The following is a 22,932-nucleotide window of genomic DNA, read 5'->3' on the forward strand; positions in this document are numbered from 1 at the left end:
CTGCTCCTATTCAGCCAAATGCTTCAGAACTCATTGGATGGCGCTTTGGCGCAGTGCAGATGGACAATGACCCGAAGCATACTGCGAAAGCAACCAAAGAGTTTTTTAAGGGAAAGAAGTGGAATGTTATGCAATGGCCAAGTCAATCACCTGACCTGAATCTGATTGAGCATGCATTTCACTTGCTGAAGACAAAACTGAAGGGAAAATGCCCCAAGAACAAGCAGGAACTGAAGACAGTTGCAGTAAAGGCCTGGCAGAGCATCACCAGGGATGAAACCCAGCGTCTGGTGATGTCTATGCGTTCCAGACTTCAGGCTGTAATTGACTGCAAAGGATTTGCAATCAAGTATTAAAAAGTGAAAGTTTGATTTATGATTGTTAATATGTCCCATTTCTTTTGGTCCCTTAAAAAGTGGGAGGCACATCTACAAACTGTTGTAGTTCCTACACCGTTCACCTGATTTGGATGTAAAAAACCCTCAAATTAAAGCTGAAAGTCTGCAGTTAAAGCACATCTTGTTTGTTTCATTTCAAATCCATTGTGGTGGTGTATAGAGCCAAAATTATTAGAATTGTGTCGATGTCCCAATATTTATGGACCTGACTGTAGCTCATGTAGAGGCTGTATAGGAATGATTTCCACCCAGGAGAAGCTGAACTATGCCCCCCCAGACCACCAGAATGGGGCTCCATCCATATAGCTCATGTAGAGGCTGTACAGGAAGGACTTCAACCCAGGAGAGGCTAAACCTGGCTGGGTGACAAACAGTAAGGGATACCTCGCAACTCCAGTCCTGATATGGGGAGGACAAAAAGGGGAATGCTGCGAGCCGAGTCTTTGATTTATAGTTAACCAGTCCTATCAGCTTGTGGGGGCAGAGCCACAACCCATTGTATGCTGCCATGATGCGTCAGGAAAAATGGTTTTAGATTCACTTTAGAACACAAGACCCTTTCCTGCAGGAGGGGCAGGGTTACGTAATGATACAGGAAATGATGAGACCTACCAAGACTGTAAGGGGCCCTTCCGCTGACTTTGGGACTGAAGCTTTTTGGAGTCCAGTTCACAGTGACCTCCAATCTCACCAGCCTGGATAAAATCCTCCTTAAATCTGAGAAAGAATGAAAATGATTCAGCAATCAGCAACATCTAAGGGTCTATTGTGTTTCAAGAAAATAATATTCGTTAACCAGACATTTAATTATAAAGATTACCCATTATATAACTTAAAGCAAAATACAGCCAAATACCTAAAGAGTAACTCCACTATTGCTGAGAAAAAAACTTTTTTTTTTTTTTTTTCCAAACTTTTCAGTCTTTTTTTTTTTATTTGTTTAGCAAAAAAGAAAAAACCTGGCGGTGATCAAATACCACCAAAATAAAGCTCTATTTGTAGGGGGAAAATGACATAAATTTGGTGTAGGTACAGTGTTGCATAATCGCGCAATTGTCATTCAAATTGCAACAGCACTAAAAACTTAAAATTGGCCTGGGCAGGAAGGGGGTGAAAGTGCCCTGTATTGAAGTGGTTAAATTCATGATATTAATTAAAAAGTCAAATATAATACAATTATATATAAAAATATACATTTTTTTAAAAAACTATGATATTCGGTCAAGTGCATCCTACATTTTTGGTTTCGGCACCAAAATTTCCATTCAGTGCACCTCAGTTGATTGGACTGCACATTACACATCAATGTGCATGCTGGAGTAACAGCAATATTCATAGAGCCATTATTTATGGTTAACTCTAAACTGATGACCTGTATGGGGCTTAAAATCACTGTCTGCCACTATTTTATTCTCCAGGATCTCTGCCTTCAGAAAATATATCATGTTTTGGGACATTTAAATAACCTTCAGGTGTAATTTTTTTTTTTTGAACGTGAAAAAAAAAAAAATGCACAAATAGCTCTGGCAAAGAAAAGCTTTGATATTTGAGGCTGGAGTTCTCTAAATGTGTCTGACCTGTCAGGGCCTCTTCTAGGTTTCCGCAAGTCCAGGTAGAGGTTGGTGGCTCTGCAGTATTGAAGGTTGGCAGAACAAGCCAATAGTGAGTCACCCTAAAAGGGAGAATTATAGGAATGAATATTTATTTTCTACCATGGTGATCAATGATAAAACAGTCTGCACAGGAATACTGACCGGCTCACGAGACTGACATAAAACTTGCATTTCATCGATCCTCTCCTTCACATATCCGAAGTCTGCCTGTCTCCAGAACACTTCTTGAGCCTCCTCTAAGTTCTTTGCCCTTCAATAAAAAATACATTTTAGCACCCAGTCACACCAATGCAATGTCAGCGTGTTTTTACAGCATGCAACCAGAAAGGTCATTATTATGACCGCAAACAGTATTCATTTAACAAAAAACAAAGCAAATCGAAATATAGAAAAAGGACAGCTACATGAGTCATTTACGGCTCGTTAACATGTGCGGCAGCCCTTGCTGCCCATCTGAAAAGTGATTTGCAGTGGATTGCTTTTCAGAGGTGATTGATAGGCGGCGAGGAGGTGATATAAGTAAGAAGTAAAGCTATGCGCTGCCAAAAAGAAAAAAGGAACCAGATCCTTGGAGGAGAATAAAGATCCAAAAGGTGGAGCACCAGAGTCCTACAGCCAATAGTGTAGTGTCACCACAAACAGTAATGGAATATTAAACATAAAATATCAGCGCAGGTACTCTATAACCGGTGAACCATCACTCTAAGTAGCTCACTTAAACAATAAAATAATCAATCAATATAGCATATTCGGTGTGAATAACAGAAAATAATTAATTAAAGGTGATAGTAGAAGTGAACCCAAACTGGGGATGAAGAGTGCAGACAATAGTGAATAATTCAATAAAATGTTCAACATTCACTGAAAACAGGCTAGTGTCTAAAAAATGTAGTGAAAAAAAAACAAAATTGATCAACAAGTGGAAGTGCCCTATGAAGAGTGAACCAATATACTTCCTTATATAAACAAAAATATATAGTGACACAATGATTATAGGTGAAAGGTATTAAACGGTGATGAAACAAAATCAAAAAAACAAATGAAACGGATAAATGTCCTCTGAAGGGTGAACCACTGTCAGCTCTTCAATAAAATTCCAGAAGTGAAAATTCTCAAAGTGAAACATGCATTGGAAATTCAATAGAAAGTCCAAAATTCCCAAACACAATAATAATCGGTGTAAGAACAAATAATTCCGGTGATTCCCATTTCGAATCTATTGGTGAGCTGAGATATCGAAAGGACTGAGTGTAATGGCCGCTCACCTCCACTTACACTCGTTAGAGCGTTTCAGGTATTTCAAGGATAAAGTCACATGTGTTTGTGACGCAACGCGTCGGGACGCCGTGGTGACGTCACTTCCTGGTCGACGGCCGTGACCGGAAGTAGGAAGCAATTCGTGAGAACGAGTGCTGTGACCGCACCGGCGGTTCTGAATATTACACAAAAGGCGCTGTTTGTTCTTATCTGATGTAAGTGCAATACTTTTATTTACCTTATTAAATTGTGTGAAATACTACACCATGAGTTCCTCTCTTGATTGTTTTGGCATATGAGTACCATTACCCTGGTAGCAAGTATCCCCTATCTGATGTCCGTGAGGAGGTGATATGTCGCCTTTTCGTTGCCCCTTAGACTCGCATGGGTTGTTTTTGGAAGCGGTTGTGCCTGCTAAATGTTACATGCTGTTAAATGTGTTGTGCGTTGTTAAGTGACACATTGTATTGATGATGTCATGTAGTAAAGTTCCACTTTCTGACACTCAAAATCTCAATTAGTCTCTCCAGGCTATACAGCCCTGGTCAGACCGGCATACTTAAAGAGGAGCTGCAGCCCCCCCTCCCCCAAAAAATAAGTGTCAGCAGCTACAAATACTGTAGCTGCTGACTTTTAATATTAGGACACTTACCTGTCCAGGGATCCCGCGATGTTGGCACCTCGGCCCATTTTTCAATTGGCTCTCAGGTGCTGCCGCCACCATTCCTTGTAAGGGAAACTGGCAGTGAAGTCTTGCGGCTTCACAGCCGGTTCCCTCCTACGCATGTGTGAAGCACGCTGCGCTTTATGAATGGCCCTGCTGCAGGGGAAGGAAGAAGGGGGGCCAAACTTCTGGGGGACCTCACCGCAGCGGGATCACCAGGGAGTGGGGATGGGTACCTGTCAAAACCAGGTACCCGCTCCCCCCCCCCCCCCAAAAGAAGAGAAATGTGGCAGAGGGGGGGGGGGGGAAGAAAAAAAGTGGAGCTTCCCCTTTTGGGTGGAGTTCCACTTTAAAGGATAAGTTACACCTTTTGTAACATGTAACACCCAAATTCAGGGTGTAAAAATACTACCACATCATGCAAGACCTAGATGTAGTTGGTCATCATCCCAGAGTCAGTAAATCCAAAGAATGCCCCCTAAGGAGTGGGACTATGTGGGTGACCAAACATCCAAATGATACACAGGAACTTGACTGGCCTCCACCTCAACCCGCTAGAACACCTTTGGGATGAATTAGAGCCAGGCCTTCTTGTCCAACATCAGTGCCTAACTTCACTAATGCGCTTCTGGAAGAATGGTCAAACATTCCCATAGACACTCCTAAACCTTGTGGACAGCCTTCCCAGAAGAGTTGAAGCTGTTATAGCTGCAAAGGATGGGACAACTCAATATTGAACCCTACGGACTAAGACTGGGATGCCAATAAAGTTCATGTGCGGGTAAAGGTAGGCGTCCCAATACCTTTGGTAATATAGTGTACATTCGGCATAAGTTGGTATTGCAAAGATTGTATGGTAATATAAGTGACACCCTACTGGTGGTTAGCAAGGCTCAAAATAAATATAAGTGTCTATACATAAATCCTGTAAATCTGTGCAACAGTTCACATATATATTAAGTGTCTGCTTGATAGAATGCACTTCTTCTTTAAGATTCATGCAGTGACTGAAGGTCGTTAATAACACCATGGGAATCCTTTACTGCGATAATGTGGTCACCCTCTATGGATACTATGTGGGAACACAGGTTTATGCTAGCAGCCATTATTTGATATTACACTAGGGAGGTCTGCCTGGTGGTGGTTCAGTTACATAGTTCGGTTGAAAAAAAGACACAAGTCCATCTGGCTCAACCAATAAAAAACGAAAAAGAAAAAACACAACCATACAATCCCATACACACAATCCTATACCCGCAGTTGATCCAGAGGAAGGCAAAAATCCCAGCAAAGCATTATCCAATTTGCTACAGCAGGGAATTAAAAATTCCTTTCTGATCCCCCGAGAGGCAATCGGATATTCCCTGGATCAACTTTACCTATAAATATTAGTATCCACTTATATTAAGTACACCCAGGAAAGAATCCAGGTATTTTTTTTAAAACAATTTACTAAGCTAGCCAGAAACACCTCTGGAGGGAGTCTATTCCACATTTTTACTGTGAAGAAACCTTTCCATATTTGATGATGAAGTCTCTCTTCCCTCTAGATCAGGGATCCTCAAACTACGTCCCTCCAACTGTTGCGGAACTACACGTCCCATGAGGCATTGTAAAACTCTGACATTCACAGACATGACTAGGCATGATGGGAATTGTAGTTCCTAAACAACTGGAGGGCCATAGTTTGAAGACCCCTGCTCTAGATGTAAAGAGTGTCCCCTTGTCCTCTGTGTTGACCTTAAAGTGAATACCTCAACACCAAGTTCACTATATGGACCATTTATGCATTTAAGGGGGGATATGAGGAACATGTATAATCTCCTCTTCTCAAGAGAGAATAAATTCAGTTCTTCTAATCTTTCCTCATAGCTGAGGTCCTCCATGCCTCATATCAGTTTGGTTGCCCTTCTCTGCACTTTCCCCAGTTGCCCGATACCCTTTTTGAGAACTGGTGTCCAAAACTGAACTGCATATTCCAGATGACGTCTTACTAATGATTTGTAGAGGGGCAAAGTTATATCTCTCTCTCTGGAGTCCATGCCTCTGTTAATACAAGAAAAGACTTTACTTGCTGTGGAAATCGCAGCTTGGCCTTGCATGCTATTAAACTTAGGATCTACCAGAACACCCAGATCCTTCTCCGCTATGGATTCCCCCAGTTCTACTCCCCCTAGTATGTATGTTACATAGAAATCAATGGAATTACATGGATATAGGCCAGTGCTTGTATAAACATGTACGCGTACAGATGTACTGTATGATCCTGAATGCAGGCAGACACATCCAGGGTTGTAGGTTTGTACACGTGCGTATTTATACAAATACAGGTACATACTCATATTTTTGCATTCAAAAAGAACCATTAACTGAATTCATAGATACGCATGTCTAACAAAGGATAAAGCGATAAATTGCAGGTGCAATTAAACTTTTACAGCCTCCAGGATCACTCTTATGGCACACCTATACTTTGTTTCTTATTAATCTGCAGGCAATAAAATATCTGTCTTCAGCTGTAAACCACGTACCAAGCAAAGTCAACCTTGTCACAGACTGGATAGCTGAACCGGTGCTCCTTCCTGCATGGCTTCTCATAGCCCCAGCAAGACTTAGGATTGGTCAGGTGCTCCTAAAAAACAAAAACAAAAAAAAAAACAAAACATTTTTTATGGCTATTGAACTGGAAACCATAGAGTATTTGTAGGAACACTAAGGGCAAATTCACACTGTGTGGGATGACAGAAGTAATAACGCACGGTAAAATATCTTTCACTGCAGGGACACCCAGGAAACAATTGTTTTCCATGTGCCTCATTCACACTGTAATGCAGCCTAGTGCTGCTATAGAATGCACTGCAATGCATACCATGAATAACACTGCAAAGTTGGGGCAATGCACTGCATCCCATTGCCTGACATTGCAGTGAATGAAGTGTACGTTTTGTACACTCAAATACAGCGGGGAAAATTATTATTTGATCCCCTGCAGATTTTGTAAGTTTGCCCACTTACAAAGAAATGAAGGGTCTATAAATTTGATCATCGGTGTATTTTATATAATAAAGAATATCAACCAAAAATCCAGAAAAAAAACACAATACAAATGTTATAAATTGAGTTGCAGTTCAGTGAGTAAAAAAAGTATTTGATCCCCAAGCAAAACATGATTAAAGGGCTATACACACTATAAGATTTTCTGAAGACTTTCCTTTAGACTTACCAAAACCATATAATATGAGGTCAGACCTAAACACTTTCAATTTGTATGCAATCTGGCAGGCCCTTGCACTACATAGAAAAGGTAAATCTGAAGGAGATCTACCAACAAAAGTTGGATAGTGTGTATCCAGCTTTAGTACCTTTGTTGGCAAGCACAGAAGACTTGTAGTTGGTTACCAGGTTTGCTCACATCTCAGGAGGGATTTTGGTCCACTCTTCTTTATAGGTCTTTTCTAAATCCTTAAGGTTTCTTGGCAACTCGAAGTTTCAGCTCCCTCCATACATTTTCTATAGGGTTAAGGTCTGGAGACTGGCTAGGGCACTCCATGACCTTAATGTGTTTCTTCTTGAACCACTCCTTTGTTGCCTTGATGGTATGTTTTGGGTAATTGTTATGCTGGAAGACCCATCCATGACCCATCTTCAGTGTTCTAGCTGAGGGAAGAAGGTTCTCATCCAAGATTTTACAATACATAGCCTCGTCCATTGGCCCTTCAATGCGGCAAAGTTGGCCTGTACCTTTAGCAGGGGAACAGCCCCAAAGCATAATGTTTCCACCTCCGTGCTTGACTGTAGGGATGATGTTCATAGGATCATAGGCAGCATTTTTCCTCCACCAAACACGGCAAGTTGAGTTAATGCCAAAGAGCTCAATTTTGGTCATATCTGACCACAGCACTTTCTCCCGATCCTTCTCGGAATCATTTAGATGTTCAATGGCAAACTTCAGATGGGCCTGTACATGTGCTTTCCTGAGGAGGGGGACCTTGCAGGCACTACAGAATTTCAATCCATGGTGGCGTATTGTGTTACCAGTGGTTTGTTTGGTGACTGAGGTCCCAACTGCCTTGAGATCATTCACAAGTTCCTCCCCTGTAGTTTTGGGCTGATCCCTCACTTTTCTCATGATCATCCTTACACCATAAGACAAACTCTTGCATGGAGCTCCAGACCAAGGCTATGATTGATGGTGATTTTGTATTTCTTACATTTGCGAATAATCGCTCCAACAGTTGTCTCTTTCTCACCAAGCTTCTTTCTAAAGGTCTTGAAACCCATTCCAGCCTTGTGCTGGTCTACAATTTTGTCCCGGACATCCTTTGACAGCTCTTTGGTCTTGCCCGTCCTTTGACAGCTCTTTGGTCTTGCCCGTCCTTGGACAGCTCTTTGGTCTTGCCCGTCCTTGGACAGCTCTTTGGTCTTGCCCGTCCTTTGACAGCTCTTTGGTCTTGCCCGTCCTTTGACAGCTCTTTGGTCTTGCCCGTCCTTTGACAGCTCTTTGGTCTTGCCCGTCCTTTGACAGCTCTTTGGTCTTGCCCGTCCTTTGACAGCTCTTTGGTCTTGCCCGTCCTTTGACAGCTCTTTGGTCTTGCCCGTCCTTTGACAGCTCTTTGGTCTTGCCCTTCCTTTGACAGCTCTTTGGTCTTGCCCTTCCTTTGACAGCTCTTTGGTCTTGCCCGTCCTTTGACAGCTCTTTGGTCCTGCCCGTCCTTTGACAGCTCTTTGGTCTTGCCCGTCCTTTGACAGCTCTTTGGTCTTGCCCGTCCTTTGACAGCTCTTTGGTCTTGCCCATCCTTTGACAGCTCTTTGGTCTTGCCCGTCCTTTGACAGCTCTTTGGTCTTGCCCGTCCTTTGACAGCTCTTTGGTCTTGCCCGTCCTTTGACAGCTCTTTGGTCTTGCCCATAATGGTGAGGTTTGAATGGAAGAAAGATTCTGTGGACAGGTGTCTTTTATACACATAATGAGTTGTCATTAGGAGCACCTTCTTAAAGCGGAGTTCCACTCAAAAGTGAAACGTCCGCTTTAAGTGGTCCCGACCCCCTGACATGCCACATTTGGCATGTCATTTTTTTTTTTGGGGGGGGGGGCGGTACCTAGTTTTGACAGGTACCCGCTCCCACTCGGGCCGCCTAGGCGGCTTGGGCAGAAGTTCTCCTCTTACTCTCCCTCTCTCCCTGCAATCTTCTGGACACGTCACAAGTCCCAGAAGATTGCCTGGCCAGTCATGACACGCAGCGCGACTCGCGCATGCGCAGTGCGCACCCGGCTTTGAGGCCGCAAGCTGTCACAGCCGGGTTCCCACACTAGAGATGTCATGAGAAGGCTCCACTAGAGAAGGCTCCCCCCGGCCGCATCGCTGGATGGTGGAACAGGTGATTGTGTTTATTAAAAGTCAGCAACTACACTTTTTGCAGCTGCTGACTTTTAATAAACACAAAAGCCAGTGGAACTCCGCTTTAAATTGACAGGACAAACCTGTGCACCACATGAGCACCTACTGTAGCCCATCTGTGGGAGCCAGAATCATTGTTGGTTGGTAGGGGATCAAATACTTCTTTTACTCACTGAACTGCAACTCAATTTATAACATTTGTATCATGAATTTTTTTTCTGGATTTTTGGTTGATATTCTGTCACTATCATTTAAAAAACAGCTACGATAAACAATGTATTATGCTGTAGTGCTGATATGCTATCTCATTAAAGAAAGAGCAGACTGACAGAGAGATGAGCTCATCAGTCTGCTGCTACTCCTTCACTGTCCAGTCACAGATTGGGAGAGAGACAAGACCTGTTAGGCCCCTTTCACACTTGTGAAAATTGTCTGGCAACTTTGGACATCAGAGTTGCACGACATGCCGTTCCCCATGTTTTCCAATGATACCCATTCATATATGCGCAACTTTAAAGTTCAAAAGCAGTTCATGCACTACTTTGGTCCGACTTTCATGCAACTTGAGGGCCAAAGACTTCAATGAAGTTGCATTAGGCCCATTTCATACTTGTGCGACTTGTCATGCGATTTGGGACTGCAAAATCGCATGACAAGTCGTTCTCCATTATTTCCAATGAGCCCCATTCATATCTGTGCGACTTGAAGTCCCTGCATTACTTTTGCCATGATTTTGATGCGTTTTGAGGAAAAGACATTATAAGCCCAGCCAAACTCGCATCAAAATCGCAGCAAAAAGTTGCATCAAAATCGCTGTGAAGTCGCCTTAAGGGGCCTTAAGTCATTCCTGAATGTTATACAATGTAACTTGTGTGCAACAGTTGTCCAATAAAACTATTCAAAGCCAAAGTCGTATCCAAGTTATGCCCATCCCAAGTAGCGTCAAAGTTGCATCAAAGTTGTACTTCAAAGTTGGCGCAACTTTGGAGTCATACAAGTGTGAAAGCGGCCTAAGTGTTAACAAACGTGGAACTTTACTCTCTCAACCAACATTGACCATTGTTATTCTTTATGCTGCTAGCCTCAGTAAGTACTGTACATAGGAAAGTATATTCTTTATACTTGTTTTAAACTTTTGTATACATCTCTTCAGTTACTTCCTGGTTTCTGTCTTAGGCAAATGATTTCATACATCCCTGGAGTCTACAGGAGAGGAGGGGCTTTCTCAGCTAATCATACCCTCCTGTCTGCATGCCTGAGCTAAAGGCAGGTGGATTCCTGGAAGTAAAATGCTAAAAGATTTAATTGTCCTTAATCAAGGTGGCCATGGCCAGAAATGCTAAAGGGTGTTTTTTAACCCCTTTAGGACCCCCCGCTACAGTTATACTGCGGCAGGCAGCCCCTCCTGTGCGAACTGACTTAGGTTTGCGCACCTGCAGCTAGGGGGTGTGCGAGCACGCACCGCCGGCGGCGCGCTCCCACCCCCGCTCAGCAGCGGGGACTCTGATGTATGGGGCAGGCAGCTCCGATTGCCGCCTGACACCCGCGATCGCTCCCCGCTGAGAGAGAAGGACGGTCAGCTGTTGTAAACACAGCCGACTGTTCTCTCTGGAATGATCACAGAGCTCCTGTGATCCTTCTACATAGGATCACAGGTCTCTATCATCATTTCACAAGCCCAACCCCCATACAGTTAGAATCACTCCCCTAGGCTTACATTTAACCCTTTGATCACCCACAGTGTTAACCCCTTCCCTGCCAGTGTCATTATTACAGTAACAGTGCATATTTTTAGCACTGATTACTGTAGTAATGTCACTGGTACCCCCCCCCCCCCCCACTTCACAAATGTCAGTTAGGGGTCCGATCTGTCCGCCGCAATGTCGCAGTTCCGCTAAACATCGCAGATCGCCGCCATTACTAGTAAAAAATAAAAAAATAAAAAAACAATAAAAATGACATAAATCTTTCCTGTAGTTAGTAAATGCGATAACTTTTGCGCAAACCAATCAAAATACGCTTATTGCGATTTTTTTTTTACCAAAAATATGTAGCAGAAAACAAATTGGCCTAAAATGTTAAAAAAATTTATATTTTTTACCTTTTTTTTTTTTTTTCGGAATGTTATATGGCAGAATGTGAAAAATATTGTTTCTTTATAGAATTGTCGCTCTTTTTTTATTTATAGAGCAAAAAATAAATCGCAGAGGTGATCAAATACCACCTAAAGAAAGCTCTGTTTGTGGGAAAAATAGGACATCAATTTTATTTAGGTACAGCGTCGCACGACCGCGCAATTGTCCGGTAAATTAACGCAGTGCCGAATCGCAAAATACGGCCTGGTCATTAAGGGGGAAAATCCTTCCGGTCCAGAACTGGTTAAAGGGATAGCTCAACAAAATGGAGACATGGATGGGCGGGAGGGTTTACAAGTGCAATTCTTTGACTGCGGCACAAAAATAAATCAGGTCTCCTACTAGACAAGGCTGTTCTGTGTGGCAGAGCTGTGTTAATCTGAGGACTGTATAGAAATATAAATCGTTTGGTAAAACAGCCCCTATATGTTTTTTATCTCTATATTTTGCCAGTTCAGCTTTAAAGAGTTGTGAATTGGGCCTCTACCGATTTATTATTTTAAATCGGAAAGTACTTTATATGCATTTTATCGCCTTACTTCCTACTCCATATTTCTGAATGTGAGAACTGCAGCCACATCAGGACTTCAGATCAGCAGGGACGCTCGGTGCCGACAAATCACAGGTGAACAATGGCGGCTTTGTAGGAACTTACTCTAAAGGGACAGCGAGGATCCTGGGAGCAGAGGGCGGCCACGTCTGGGTTACTGTACAGAAAGTATGGAATGTGTTCACCTGGAAGATCCATCCTCTGCAGATTAGAAGAGTCATTTCTGACAGCGCCAAGGTGTACTACATGTAGCAGCAATCCGGAGATTAGATACAGCATGACAAGGCCCACTTCCTGGAAAATAAGAGGGATAACATTCATGTGTGACTCTACAGATAGAGAGATTGATAGAAGGAAGAAAGGGAGGAAAAGGAAAGAAGGGGTAAGGAACGGGAAAAAAAGAGAAAAGGAAAGGAGGAAGGAAGGAAGGAAGGAAGGAAGGAAGGGGCAGCAAGGAGGGAAGGAAGGAAGGGGCAGCAAGGAGGAAAGGAAGGAAGGAAGGAAGGGGCAGCAAGGAGGAAAAGAAGGAAGGAAGGAAGGGAGGAAGGAAGGAAGGGAGGAGGGAAGGAAGGAAGGGAGGAGGGAAGGAAGGAAGGGAGGAAGGAGGGAAAGGGCAGCAAGGAGGAAAAGAAGGGAGGAAGGAAGGAAGGAAGGGAGGAGGGAAGGAAGGGAGGAGGGAAGGAAGGAAGGGAGGAGGGAAGGGAGGAAGGGAGGAAGGAAGGGAGGAGGGAAGGAAGGGAGGAAGGAGGGAAAGGGCAGCAAGGAGGAAAAGAAGGGAGGAGGGAAGGGGGCAAGGGAGGAGGGAAGGGAGCAAGGGAGGAGGGAAGGGAGCAAGGGAGGAGGGAAGGGAGCAAGGGAGGAGGGAAGGGAGCAAGGGAGGAAGGAAGGAAGGAAGGAAGGAAGGAAGGAAGGAAGGAAGGAAGGAAGGAAGGAAGGAAAGGGCAGCAAGGAGGAAAAGAAGGAAGGAAGGAAGAAAGGAAGGAAAGGGCAGCAAAGAGGAAAAGAAGGAAGGAGGGAAAGGGCAGCAAGGAGGGAAGGAAGGAAGCAAGGAGGGAAGGAAGGAGGGAAAGGGCAACAAGGAGGGAAAGAAGGAAGGAAGGAAGGAAGGAAGGAAGGAAGGAAGGAAGGAAAGAAAAAAAAGGTAGCATGGAAGGAAGGACGGACAGAAGGAAAGAAGGACGGAAGGAAGGGCAGCAAGGAAGGAAGGAAAGAATGGCAGGGAGGGGGGAAGGAAAGATAGATCTGCTTTCCTCTCCATAAGAATAAAGCCATTTTATCCAGGGTCCCCATCCACTTTCTAGAATGAGTTTCCAGCTCAGAAAAGACAGTCAGGTAAACCCTGGTGCCTGTGCAGTTCTGGGCTGTGTTCACAAATGTCTGACAGATCAGCCCCCCTGCTGCAACCTCTTACCATGTGACTTGCTGCAAAGTTACAATGTTGCAGTCTGATCACTGGAAGAGAGGAGACTGAGGAAATGCTTCCTCCTGCCTGTAGCAGACTGGTGACATTATGGCGCTCATGGATTGCTTTTAAATGATAAGTCAGAGAGCTTTTTCTCTTTTTTTGTGTTTAAACTTCCAGTGTTGCTGTATAGGATGAGGTCAGAAATGTGCTTATATAGACACACAAGTTGCTAAAGGTGCACTTTTTTTTTTATAAACAGAAGTTACTTAAAGTTCCCCCAGAATGGCCCTCTATGGGGTCGGAGGCTGGGAGCAAAGCCTTATGAAAGCCTGGATAAGATAGGGGGGGGAGGGGATCGGTGTGTGTCCATCATTGATTTTTTGATCACACAAATTCAGCTAGAATTAAGGAGCTGATTGTCCACCGACTCTGCAAACTCCAAAGTTGGGCTCTGCTCACACCAGACATATTTTAGCACATTAATGTGTGTGTAGGAAGTACTGCTATACAGCAAGAAGAGTTTAATGGAGCAGATTTAGTTATCCAAACTACTGTATATCAGTGAGTGTATTGCACAGGATGACGCTGAATTCCTAAAATATATTCCTATCGGTATGGCAGTTTGGAGTATGTAGTGTATAGCACAGTGCAGAGTGTTGTGCTCCAGAGTCTGTCATATACAGCATAGCATACTGAAGCACAGCAGTCCTGACTATGGAACATAAAGTATAATATGCCGAGAACAGAGGTCTGCTGTATGGTAAATACAAAACAGCCTACACTGTGCAGTCAGCAGTATGTCATGTACAGCCCAATGTATGCTGAGTGCAGTGTTCAGGAGTATATAATGTACAGCGCAGAGGAATGCCGGGATCCAGAGGGTGTAATCCACAGCAGTGTACAGAACGCAGCAATCCAGATGATGTACTGAACAGCAGAGTGTAAAGCATTTAGTGATCAAGTGTATGTAATGTACAGCAGAGTCTACAGAATGCAGTGATCCATAGTATAGTATACACAGCACAGTTTATAGAATTTAGTGATGTACAGTATGTAATGTACAGCACACTATGACCCCCCAGTGCACTATGACCCCCCCAAGTGCAATATGACACCTCAGCACACTATGACCCCCCCCCCCCCCCCAGAGCACTATGATTCCCCCAGCGCACTATAACCCCCCCCCAGCGCAGCACACAATGACCCCCCAGTGCACTATGACCCCCAGCGCAGCGCAATACGATTCCCAGTGCACTATGACCCCCAGCGTACTATGACACCCCGGCGTATGACCCCCTGCAGCGCACTATGACCCCCCAGTGTACTATGAACCCCCCGCAGCGCACTATAACACCCCAGGGTACTATGACCTCCCAGCATACTATGACCCCCCCAACGCAGCGCACCATGACCCCCCTAGCGTACTATGACCCCCCCCAGCGTACTATGACCTCCCAGCGTACTATGACCCCCACCACGCAGCGCACCATGACCCCCCACCATACTATGACCCCCCCCAGCGTACTCTGACCCCCCCAACGCAGCGCACCATGACCCCCCCCAGCGTACTATGACCTCCCAGTGTACTATGATCCCCCCCAACGCAGCGCACCATGACCTCCCAGCGTACTATGACCCCCCCAGCACAGCGCACCATGACCCCCCAGCGTACTATGACCCCCCCCCAACGCAGCGCACCATGACCCCCCCAGCATACTATGACCCCCCCAGCATACTATGACCCCCCCAGCGTACTATGACCCCCCCAACGCAGCGCACTATGACCCCTCAACGCAGCGCACTAAGACCCCCCCAACGCAGCGCACTATGACCCCCCAGTGTACTATGACCCCCCCCCAAACGCAGCGCACCATGACCAACCCAGCGTACTATGACCCCCCCAACGCAGCACACCATGACCCCCCAGCGTACTATGACCCCCCCAGTGTACTATGACCCCCCCCCAACGCAGCACACTATGACCCCCCAACGCAGCACACTATGACCCCCCAGCGTACTATGACCCCCCCCAACGCAGCGCACCATGACCCCCCAGCGTACTATGACCCCCCCCCAACACAGCGCACCATGACCCCCCAGTGTACTATGATCCCCCCCAACGCAGCGCACCATGACCCCCCAGCGTACTAGGACCTCCCAGCGTACTATGACCCCCCCAACGCAGCGCACCATGACCCCCCAGCGTACTAGGACCTCCCAGCGTACTATGACCCCCCCCAACGCAGCGCACCATGACCCCCCCAGCGTACTATGAGCCCCCCAGCGTACCATGACCCCCCCAACGCAGCGCACTATGACCCCTCAACGCAGCGCACTAAGACCCCCCAAACGCAGCACACTATGACCCCCCAATGCAGCGCACTATGACCCCCCCAGTGTACTATGCCCCCCCCCCAACGCAGCGCACCATGACCAACCCAGCGTACTATGACCCCCCCCAACGCAGCACACCATGACCCCCCCAGCATACTATGACCCCCCCCCCAACGCAGCACACTATGACCCCCCAACGCAGCGCACTATGACCCCCCCCCCAACGCAGCGCACCATGACCCCCCAGTGTACTATGACCCCCCCAACGAAGCACACCATGACCCCCAGCATGCTATGACCCCCCCAGCGTACTATGACCCCAACGCAGCGCACAATGACCCCCCCTTCCCCAGCGTACTATGACCCCCCCAGCGCACTATGACCCCCCCCCCCCCCAGCGTACTATGTCCCCCCCAGCTGTGATGTAGACGGTGCAGCTCTGACACACGCAGGGTTGCCTAGAGTAGAATGCAGTACATTGAGCAGCCTGGATTTCTATGCATGGCTCAGGCCATGTGAGGACATCAGCAGTCCCCTACACAGGGTGTACAGGAGATCATACATCTGCAGGGATCGCTGGGATTTGTAGTCGTACAGCAGTATGCCCTTCTTTGTCATAGCAATGAGCACAGAGCAGACCAATGACCTGGCAGAGGGGTAAAGCAGCAGGATGAGCATCGCAGAGCTGTAAGTGTAGAGGAGCAGCATATTGTACCCCCCTGTATGCAGCAATGGATCAGCCCGGCGGTCCTCCTCCCCCTCACCTGCTCCTGTGCCCGGCTCCAGATTTCTGCCCCGCCGCATCACCCAGATCCCCGGCTACGAGTCAGCGAAGGAGGGAAGCCGGAAACAATGGGAGGGGCTGAGGGCGGGGCAGAGAAGTAACAGGTTTCAAGTTAGGAAGAGCAGGGCGGGGCAGCCGGCTGAGATATGGAAAGGAGGGCGTGGCAACCAGATGATAAGCTGGAGGGGCGGGGCAGAGGACCAGAAAGAAAGCGGAGCTGGGAGACGAGGGAGGGAGGGGCTGCGGTCTAAGCGATGACAGAGGGTGGGAGAAGAAGGGAGGAGCGGCGGCTATAATGAGAAGGGGAGGAGCAACACTAGACTGAAAGGATGGAGGGGCGGGGCATGGAGTGGGAAGCTAAAGGGGCAGGGTGCCATGTACGGGATGCCAGCTACAGGAGAGGGCGGGGAATAGGGGTGTGGACCAGGATGATTTAGAGCGGAGCCCAGTCAGCAGCATGGCTCGGTTAGGATCGTTGAGTGTAGAACTATTTCTGTATAACCTAACCAGTTCCCCCATCACCCTGTACACCCCTATACACCCACCAACACCCTATTCACCCCCCGACACCCCTATACACCCCCGGATACCCTATACACCCCCTATTCACCCCCCGACACCCTATACACCCACCGACAACCCCTATACACCCCCCAACACCCTATACACCCACCGACACCCTATTCACCCCCCGACACCCTATACACCCACCGACACCCTATTCACCCCCCGACACCCCTATACACCCCCGGATACCCTATACACCCACCGACAACCCCTATACACCCCCAACACCCCATACACCCCCTATTCACCCCCCGACACCCTATACACCCACCGACACCCCCCAACACCCTATACACCCACCGACAACCCCTATACACCCCCCAACACCCTATACACCCACCGACACCCTATTCACCCCCCGACACCCACCGACAACCCCTATACACCCCCCAACACCCTATACACCCACCGACACCCTATTCACCCCCCGACACCCCTATACACCCCCGGATACCCTATACACCCACCGACAACCCCTATACACCCCCCAACACCCCATACACCCCCTATTCACCCCCCGACACCCTATACACCCACCGACACCCCCCAACACCCTATACACCCACCGACACCCCCCAACACCCTATACACCCACCGACACCCTATTCACCCCCCGACACCCTATTCACCCCCCGACACCCCTATACACCCCCGGATACCCTATACACCCACCGACAACCCCTATACACCCCCCAACACCCCATACACCCCCTATTCACCCCCCGACACCCTATACACCCACCGACACCCCTATACACCCCCCAACACCCTATACACCCACCGACACCCTATTCACCCCCCGACACCCCTATACACCCCCGGATACCCTATACACCCACCGACAACCCCTATACACCCCCCAACACCCTATACACCCCCTATTCACCCCCCGACACCCTATACACCCACCGACAACCCCTATACACCCCCCAACACCCTATACACCCCCTATTCACCCCCCGACACCCTATACACCCACCGACAACCCCTATACACCCCCCAACACCCTATACACCCACCGACACCCTATTCACCCCCCGACACCCTATACACCCACCGACACCCTATTCACCCCCCGACACCCACCGACAACCCCCATACACCCCCCAACACCCTATACACCCACCGACACCCTATTCACCCCCCGACACCCCTATACACCCCCGGATACCCTATACACCCACCGACAACCCCTATACACCCCCAACACCCCATACACCCCCTATTCACCCCCCGACACCCTATACACCCACCGACACCCCCCAACACCCTATACACCCACCGACAACCCCTATACACCCCCCAACACCCTATACACCCACCGACAACCCCTATACACCCCCCAACACCCTATACACCCACCGACACCCTATTCACCCCCCGACACCCACCGACAACCCCTATACACCCCCCAACACCCTATACACCCACCGACACCCTATTCACCCCCCGACACCCCTATACACCCCCGGATACCCTATACACCCACCGACAACCCCTATACACCCCCCAACACCCCATACACCCCCTATTCACCCCCCGACACCCTATACACCCACCGACACCCCCCAACACCCTATACACCCACCGACACCCCCCAACACCCCCCAACACCCTATACACCCACCGACACCCTATTCACCCCCCGACACCCTATTCACCCCCCGACACCCCTATACACCCCCTATTCACCCCCCGACACCCTATACACCCACCGACAACCCCTATACACCCCCCAACACCCCATACACCCCCCGACACCCTATACACCCACCGACACCCCTATACACCCCCCAACACCCTATACACCCACCGACACCCTATTCACCCCCCGACACCCCTATACACCCCCGGATACCCTATACACCCACCGACAACCCCTATACACCCCCCAACACCCTATACACCCCCTATTCACCCCCCGACACCCTATACACCCACCGACAACCCCTATACACCCCCCAACACCCTATACACCCCCTATTCACCCCCCGACACCCTATACACCCACCGACAACCCCTATACACCCCCCAACACCCTATACACCCACCGACACCCTATTCACCCCCCGACACCCTATACACCCACCGACACCCTATTCACCCCCCGACACCCACCGACAACCCCCATACACCCCCCAACACCCTATACACCCACCGACACCCTATTCACCCCCCGACACCCCTATACACCCCCGGATACCCTATACACCCACCGACAACCCCTATACACCCCCAACACCCCATACACCCCCTATTCACCCCCCGACACCCTATACACCCACCGACACCCCCCAACACCCTATACACCCACCGACAACCCCTATACACCCCCCAACACCCTATACACCCACCGACAACCCCTATACACCCCCCAACACCCTATACACCCACCGACACCCTATTCACCCCCCGACACCCACCGACACCCCCTATACACCCCCCAACACCCTATACACCCACCGACACCCTATTCACCCCCCGACACCCCTATACACCCCCGGATACCCTATACACCCACCGACAACCCCTATACACCCCCCAACACCCCATACACCCCCTATTCACCCCCTGACACCCTATACACCCACCGACACCCCCCAACACCCTATACACCCACCGACACCCCCCAACACCCCCCAACACCCTATACACCCACCGACACCCTATTCACCCCCCGACACCCTATTCACCCCCCGACACCCCTATACACCCCCGGATACCCTATACACCCACCGACAACCCCTATACACCCCCCAACACCCCATACACCCCCTATTCACCCCCCGACACCCTATACACCCACCGACACCCCCCCAACACCCTATACACCCACCGACACCATATTCACCCCCCGACACCCCTATACACCCCCGGATACCCTATACACCCACCGACAACCCCTATACACCCCCCAACACCCTATACACCCACTATTCACCCCCCGACACCCTATACACCCACCGACACCCCTATACACCCCCCAACACCCTATACACCCACCGACAACCTATACACCCACCGACAACCCTATACACCCACCGACACCCTATACACCCACCGACACCCCTATACACCCCCCGACACCCTATACACCCCCCGACACCCCTATACACCCCCTGACACCCCTATACACTCACCGACACCCCTATACACCCCCTATACACTCACCGACACCCCTATACACCCACCGACACCTCTATACACCCACCGACACCCCTATACACCCACCGACACCTCTATACACCCACCGACAACCCTATACACCGCCCAACACCCCTATACACCCACTGACAACCCTATACACCCATTGACACCCACCGACAACCCTATACACCCACTGACACCCCTATACACCCACTGACACCCCTATACACCCCCTATACACCCACCGACACCCCTATACACCCACCGACAACCCTATACACCCCCTATACACCCACCGACACCCCTATACACCCACCGACACCCCTATACACCCCCTATACCCCCACCAACAACCCTATACACCCACCAACAACCCTATACACCCCCAACACCCCTATACACCCACTGACAAACCTATACACCCATTGACACCCCCTATACACCCACCGACAACCCTATACACCCCCTATACACCCACCGACACCCCTATACACCCACCGACACCCCTATACACCCCTCTACACCCCCATACACCCCTATACACCCCTCTACACCCCCCGAAACCCCTATACACCCACCGACAACCCTATACACCCCTATATACCCCCGACACCCCTGTACACCACCACATCCCTATACACCCACTGACACCCCTATACACCCACTGACACCCCCCAACACCACTATACACCCGCTGACACCCCTATACACCCCCAACACCCCTATACACCCCCAACACCACGCCTACATGTCTGCTATGCATCTGTTTATTCAGAGATAACTGTGTTATCACATAACACAGCCATACTTACACTGCATGCAATCCAAGCTTTCTATTGCTGATAATGTCTTAAATTTTTCTTCTTTTCCTTCAATACTTAGACCAAAAAAAAGTATTAAAAAAAAAACACTTTTTTATTTTGAATAAAGGGTGAGTTATTTCTAAGCCCTGTTGGGTTTTATTTTTTTTTTTGTTTTGTTTTGTTTTGCTTTCTTTGCCATCTGTGTCCCATTGTGGAGATTTCTCTTCACTTCCTGTCCCATAGCCAAGCCAGGAAGTGAGGGCATATCCCTCCAAAGTCAGAGATTACCTAGAAATAGTGTCCCCATTGAAAAATGTTCCCTCAAATAGTGTTCTGATATCAACCCAAAATTTGGTAGTGTCGTTTCCTTTCACTTGTGTTACCTGCAAAAAATATGCATTGTTTTTTTTGGGCAGGTGAATTTTTCATTTAACCACTTGCCCACTGGGTAGGCCAATTTTCATCTTCCAACGCTGTCACCCTTTGAAACACTTTACCGAAATGACATTTTTATTATTTTTTTCACACAAAATAAAGCTTTTATTTGGTGGTATTTATTCACCATTGGGGTTTTTATTTTTTGCTAAACAAACAAAAAAAAGACCAACATTTTTGAAAAAAACAAAATGTTTTTCATATCTTGTTTTTTGCAAACAGGTAATTTTTCTCCTTCACTAATGGGCTCTAATAGGCTGCACTGATGGGCACAGATAGGTGGCACTGATGAGGCGGCACTGGTAGGCACTGATCAGGAGGCACTCATAGGTAGCACTAATGGGTGGCAAGTAGAGGTGGCACAGATGGGCACTGATAGGCAGCACTGAAGTGACACTGATGAAGAGACAGTGATGGGCACTGATTAGCAGTACTGGTGGGCACTGATTAGCAGCAATGGTGGGCACTAAGGGGACCGATGTCCCTCTAACAGAAGCCAGTTAACGTCTTTCTCCTTTTCTTCACGCTGACAGCGCGAGGGGAAAAAAAAGCCAATAATCGGCTTCTGTTTACTTCCGCGATCAGCTGTCATTGGCTGACAGCTGATCATGTGATAAAGGGCTGCTGTAATTGGCCCTTTACCCTGATCAGTGATCAGCCGAGTCCCAAGGACTAAGTGATCATAGAGCCAGTGCTGTATTTTGGCCTAGGCCGACAAGGCCCAGGCCTAGGGCAGCACTTTGCAGGGGGGGCAGCAAAAACAGCTGCCCCCCCCCTCCACCTGAGACTCCATTGGCCACTGGTTGGTAGAGCCGCCTCTCTCATCCCCTCCTCTCCTTCTCACCCCTCCTATTCTCTCTCTCTCACCCTCTCTCATCCCCCCTCTCTCTCTCACCCCCCCCTCTCTCTCTCTCTCATACTCTCATTACCCCCCCTCTCTCTCATCCTCCCCTCTCTCTTTCTCTCTAACCCCCCTCTCTCTCATCCCCCCTTTCTCTCTCTCTCTCACCCCTCCCTCTCTCCCTCACCAACCCCCTCTCTCCCTCCCTCTCTCACCCACCCCCCTCTCTCGCCCACCCCCCTCTCTCTCGCCCACCCCCCTCTCTCTCCCTCCCTCCCTCACCCACCCCCCTCTCTCTCCCACCACTCTCGTGAGATCTCAGGGGTTCACGCTGGGAATTGTAGTTCTTAAAATTTGGAGGGAGTCACATCCGTTAAAAAGGAAGGAGTGGGGCAAATTTACAGTCTTGCCTAGGGTAGCACAAAACCAAAATACACCCCTGCATAGAGCCCGCCACCCATGCATCCCCTGGGGCACATGGGCAGCACAAGAATGGGAGGACATCTATGTACGCCCTCTGTGTTTATTTTCTGTGTTACTAAAGAGTTTTAGTGGTTTACTCTTCATAGGGCACTTCATTTTTATTTTCTTTCACTTGTTTCA

At 48.4% G+C, this 22,932-nt stretch overlaps 1 protein-coding gene across 1 annotated transcript in view; it reads right to left on the reverse strand.

Moving 5' to 3' along the window:
* Positions 1 to 16,624, reverse strand: part of EOGT (EGF domain specific O-linked N-acetylglucosamine transferase) — a 95,523-nt gene extending 78,899 nt beyond the window's left edge. The window contains exons 1-6 of the mRNA XM_082265568.1: positions 16,517 to 16,624; positions 12,119 to 12,307; positions 6,464 to 6,564; positions 2,153 to 2,261; positions 1,976 to 2,070; positions 1,011 to 1,115 (exon numbers count right to left, since the gene is read on the reverse strand). Of these exons, the coding sequence (XP_082121694.1) occupies positions 1,011 to 1,115; positions 1,976 to 2,070; positions 2,153 to 2,261; positions 6,464 to 6,564; positions 12,119 to 12,292 (584 nt within the window). The 5' untranslated portion in view covers positions 12,293 to 12,307; positions 16,517 to 16,624. The remainder of the gene's footprint in view (positions 1 to 1,010; positions 1,116 to 1,975; positions 2,071 to 2,152; positions 2,262 to 6,463; positions 6,565 to 12,118; positions 12,308 to 16,516) is intronic.
* Positions 16,625 to 22,932: the final 6,308 nt, after the last annotated feature.

The sequence above is a fragment of the Pelophylax lessonae genome (genome assembly GCF_965119305.1).
Source record: "Pelophylax lessonae genome assembly, chromosome: 8".
In the NCBI taxonomy this organism is placed as follows: domain Eukaryota; kingdom Metazoa; phylum Chordata; class Amphibia; order Anura; family Ranidae; genus Pelophylax; species Pelophylax lessonae.